The sequence below is a fragment of the Penaeus vannamei genome, chromosome 28 (assembly GCF_042767895.1).
Source record: "Penaeus vannamei isolate JL-2024 chromosome 28, ASM4276789v1, whole genome shotgun sequence".
In the NCBI taxonomy this organism is placed as follows: domain Eukaryota; kingdom Metazoa; phylum Arthropoda; class Malacostraca; order Decapoda; family Penaeidae; genus Penaeus; species Penaeus vannamei.
In genome coordinates this window covers 20,978,252-20,983,251 of record NC_091576.1, presented here as the reverse complement: position 1 = coordinate 20,983,251, position 5,000 = coordinate 20,978,252, and the positions used below count along the sequence as shown (strand labels likewise).

The 5,000-nt window shown below is 46.5% G+C and overlaps 2 protein-coding genes across 4 annotated transcripts in view; both read right to left on the bottom strand.

The window, feature by feature from the left end:
- The window catches only part of LOC138867184 (uncharacterized), a 3,835-nt gene extending 9 nt beyond the window's left edge, over positions 1-3,826 (bottom strand). The window contains exons 1-2 of one of the 3 annotated variants that reach the window (XM_070141901.1): positions 1,366-3,826; positions 1-1,017 (exon numbers count right to left, since the gene is read on the bottom strand). The exon at positions 1-1,017 is cut by the window's left edge and continues 9 nt beyond it. In XM_070141901.1, coding sequence (XP_069998002.1) covers positions 581-1,017; positions 1,366-3,820 — 2,892 coding nt within the window. In that variant the 5' untranslated portion in view covers positions 3,821-3,826 and the 3' untranslated portion in view covers positions 1-580. The other 2 variants (XM_070141900.1, XM_070141899.1) reach the window with 2 other exon arrangements.
- A 165-nt stretch (positions 3,827-3,991) lies between these two features.
- The window catches only part of LOC113811982 (GRB10-interacting GYF protein 2), a 1,981-nt gene continuing 972 nt past the window's right edge, over positions 3,992-5,000 (bottom strand). The window contains exon 2 of the mRNA XM_070141903.1: positions 3,992-5,000. This exon is cut by the window's right edge and continues 82 nt beyond it. Coding sequence (XP_069998004.1) covers positions 3,992-5,000 — 1,009 coding nt within the window.

The following is a 5,000-nucleotide window of genomic DNA, read 5'->3' as shown; positions in this document are numbered from 1 at the left end:
CAACTGTATGAGGTTGAGGCTGAGGCTGAGGAGATATTCAATTTCCGATGACGGCGATGCGGCCTGCAGGTCGCCGATCAGCAGTGATTTTCTAAAATCAGTTTCAGCTCAGGTTGCTACCTTTTCTTCCGTGAGTCGTGAGAGAGAGTGAACGTGACTCGTGCCCACCTGCCCGTTTGTCACGCGCATGCGCACAGGTACCCAAGAGTTGCCACATGTCGCTTGGGTTTCCATGGCAACGAGTAGTTGTCAGGTGTTCCTATTTATTTCTATTATTTAAATGAATGTCCAAATGAACACCTGGACATTCGCCCCCTCCGAAAATAAATTTTTCTCTGAAGGAAAAAATTTCTGCACATAATCATTAAGACGACTTCCCTCTTCACAGTTTCCGTTAATATTCGTAATAACACATGGATAAACTTAAGCGATTCCAAATTTTCAAATACAATCAAAATGTACTGAAGAAAATATGAAGCGAACTTGTGAAAAAAAAACTTTACGAAGAAAAGTGTTCTTTCGTTAAATCTATTTCTAGATTAATTAGTCTTTGATAAACACGCACTTGCAATAATTGTCATCATCGGCTCATACACTTAGTCCCATCACACAGCTGCGCTCCTCTCTGATCACTGCGCAGAGATTCCTCCGAGTCCTGCCAGTTGTTCTCCACGAGACGAGAGAGAAAATCGGCGCCAACATTTGCACTCCCTTTTATGTAGCGGATGGCGAAGTTGAACTGCTGAAGATACATTGCCCAGCGCATCAGACGAGCGTTCGCGTTCTTCGACGTGCGTAGACTCTCCAGAGGCATGTGGTCGGTCTCCAGCAGGAACTTGTCTCCGTAGAGGTAGAAATAATACTTTTTGATTCCGTCGACGACTGCCAGCAGTTCCTTCTCGACCGTACTGTAGTTCCTCTCGACAGACTTTAACTTGCGGCTGTGGTAGGCCACGGGATAGATCTCACCATCCGTTTCCTGCATCAAAACTGCTCCTACACCATCCTGTGAAGCATCTGTTCGAAGGATAAAAGGTTTTTGAAAATTTGGCAACTGAAGAATGGGCTGCTTACACAACAATTTTTTCAGTGAATTGAAAGCATCCTCCTGCTCATCTCCCCAGCGAATCTTATTCGGAGCGTGTTTCTTAAGCAAGTCAAAAAGTGGGAGAGCTAACACTGCGAAGTTAGGCACAAAGCTACGGTAATACCCCGTCAGCCCCAAGAAAGATCGTACTTGTTTCTTAGTCGTGGGTCGTGGTGCATCTTTAATCTTCTTAATTTTGTCGTTCTGACAGCTACACCTTCCCTCACCTAAAGTATGGCCAAGATACTGCACTTCTTTAAATCCAATTTCACACTTACTTGGCTTGACAGTCATATTTGCACACCGTAACCGCTGGAATACCTCCTCAAGGATCTTCAGATGCTCCTCGAACGTAGAGGAGTGAACCAGAATATCGTCAATGAATGCTTCCACTCCTTTGACGCCTTGCAACACTTGTCTCATGACCCTGTTGAATACAGCTGGTGAGTTCGAGAGTCCGAACGGAAGTACTCTGAACTGGTACAGACCTGCAGGACTGGTAAAAGCTGTGACCTCTCGACTCTCAGGGTGTAAAGGTATCTGGAAAAAACCTTTTGTTAAATCGAGTTTGCTAAAGAACTTGGATTCAGTCAGTCTGGAGAAAATAGCTCTTTGGTCACACATTGGTTCTGCATCTGTTTTTGTAATAGTGTTTATTTTCCGATAGTCTCCACATATACGCACACTACCATCTTTTTTCTGCACTACCACTATAGGACTACAGAAGGGGGACGTAGATTTTTCAATGATTCCCGCATCTGCCATATCCTCGATCTCTTTCTTTACTGCGTCCACTAATCTCATAGGTATGGGATAAGGTTTCTGTCTCACAACTTTAGAGCTAGTTAGTTCGATATGATGGTAATTAACCCTTGCAACCTTTGGTCTATCTGAGAATATGTAACTAAATTGGTTCAATAAGCATCTTAACTGTTTTCTTTCCTCTGGTTTTAAGGTGTCACTCACTTTCACATTATCGATGGTCTCGGTCTGCCACGATTGTGCAGTGACGGGTCCGTCGTCACACTCGCTTTCTGGAATTACCGCAGCGGCACAGATGTACGTTGTGGTGGAAGTACTGCCGAGTTTCGAGGTTTTCTGCGAAAAGAAGGCTTTAACATACTCGAGATACTGCTGCTGTTGCAAAGACCAACTGTTGGCCCCTTCTCTTGTTATGCAAAGCTTTGCGTCTTGCTTCGCCACAACTCTCTCAACATAGGACGCACCTCCTGTATCAGCTGTGAAGTATTCCTTCAGCATGTTTATGTGGAATCGTTTTTGTTGATTTCCCACTTGTATTAAATAATTATGATTAGACACTTTATCCACAACATCATAAGGGCCCTTCCACTGTGCTAGTAACTTATTATGAGAGGTGGGTAAGAGGATAAGGCATTTATCACCAGCCTTGAACAGACGTACCTTTGCTTTCCTGTCGTAGTATGCCTTCTGCGTCTCCTGAGCTTTCAGCAACTCTTGCTTAGCCAGATCGCAAGTAGACTGAAGACGATTTGCCAGGTCAATGACGTAAGTGTATGTTGTCTTGACTTCGATGTCTACTCCACTATCGTCCCACAGCTCACGCAAAATCTGAAGAGGTCCTCGTACTGTTCTCCCATAAACGAGTTCAAAGGGCGAGAACTTCAAAGAACTTTGGGGAACTTCCCTGTAAGCAAAGAGAAGTGGTGCAAGATAGCGGGGCCACTCCTTCGGCTGCTCTGCTGCCATCCTCTTGAGCATCTTTTTAAGTGTCCCATTAAACCTCTCACAGAGACCATTACACATCGGATGATATGGAGTTGTTTTTAGTCCCTTAATCGACAATAGCCTGAGCACTTCCTCCATCATTGCAGAGGTAAACTGTGTCCCTCTATCACTCAACACTTGCCTGGGAATACCGATCCTGCAGAAGATTTCCACCATGGCTTCGGCGACGGTGACAGCATCTATATTTCTGAGCGGCACTGCTTCTGGCCACCTCGTGCTGAAATCCACGAGTGTGAGGATGTACTTACATCCATCGCTTGCTCTCGGGTGGATTGGTCCCACGATGTCCACGGCGACTCTTTCGAACGGTTCGGAGATCAGCGGCATAGGTTTCAATGGCGCAGGTTTCACGCGTCCGCGGTCACTGGTCTTTTGACAAATATCACATGAGCGGACTAACCTTGATATCTCCTGACCCATGCCAGGCCAAAAGAACTCCGCCTGAATACGGTCAAGCGTTTTCTTCTGACCCATATGACCTCCGAGAGCAGAGTGGTGACCCAGCCGGAAAACAGCAAGACGATACCTCGCTGGAACGACGAACTGGAGACGCTCCTCTCCATTTAACGCCAGAACCCTTCGGTAGATCCTCTTATTCCTCTCGATGAAACAGGTTTCTTCATTAAAAGACCTGTTCAGAGACTTCTCCGCCAGCTTCCTTCGCACTGATTCTAGTGAGGAGTCGCTCTTCTGCTCCTGTACAATATCCTGAGAATTTATCAGGTCACTTACCGACGTCAGTGGAGTAAGCTCAACCTTCCTGTTCTCCATGCTTCTGGTAATGGCGACACAACCTGTTTGCGTTGCAGCATCAGCACCACAACTATTTCTAACTCCTTTGATGTTTCCGATGATAACGTCGAATATTGGATTGACCATCACGGCTGCTGTAATTTTTCCTGTAAAGAACGGACTGTCTACGTGTATGATTGCTTCTGGAACATTAACAAAGGATCCATCAATCATTTTAATAGTAATCCTCCTCCTAGTATATTGTTGAGGAAGAACATACCTTCGTTTCACAACACACCCTGACGAACCGTTGTCTCTGAGAACACTTACCCGAACACCTCCTACTGACCCTGGCTTAACAAGGAGAGAGTTCTGCTTATCAGGATCCGTGGAGGTAGCAGATAGTCAAAAGTTGTGCACGCAGGTTGTTTGATGTTTGACCTCTGACGTTTCCGGAGACTGGGGTGATGGGTCTTCTTCACTCATAGAGGCAGCTGCTCCTTTTTGCCTGTAATCATGACTTTCTTGATTCACTGCACGCCAAGGATACTTACGTTGTTGCTGTGGTTTCGACTGCGGAGAATTCTTGTGAGTTAAGGTGGGATGTAACTTCTGCTGCTGCTGCTGCTGCAAAGGTAAGTCTTGCCTTCTCTGCTGCTGACCCAGTGAAGAGACTGGCTTCTTCCACTGCTTACGCGTATGATACCCAAAGGCAGAAAAATGGGCATCCGCCTTATCAGCCATCTGCTCTGCTGTCTTGGTCTTGTGAATCTTAAATTGGGCAACGAGATCCTGAGGACATGACTTCTCCAGCTGAGACCGTAACACCAAATCTCTGAGACCTTCCTTCGTGTTCGGCGTCCCATCCTTCTCCAGCCATTGATCCAGGTAGCCTGACAAACGAACCAGGAACTGAGCGGCAGTTTCTTTGTCTTGCATCATCGCACGATTGAACTGAAGTTTTGCTTCGTCGACCGTCAGCCCGTACGCCCTCATCAATGCTGACTTCATCGACAGGTACGTCTTGTCACTTGCGTCGAGACGATGGAGGATTTCTAAGGGCTTACCTTCAAATAGGCTCTGGAAATGAAGCTTCTTTGTGGCTTCGTCGAACTGATAGAGCTCTGCAAGATCTTCAAATCTGTGAATATAGGGCTCAATACGCTCACCTTCTTTAAATGCAGGTAACCTGATGTGCGGCAAGGTGGATGGCTGGGCAGGGGAGCCCCCGTTCGTCTCCGTCTGCACACGAACCATTTCCAGCTGATGCCGGCGATTCCTCTCCTCCTCCTCTATCTTCATCTGCTGCATTTTCAGCTCATGTTCACGCTGCCTGTCCCGCTCTTCTCTTTCCTCCTTTTCACGCTCACGCTGCCTCGCTCGTTCTTCTCGCTCCTCAGCCTGACGTTTACTC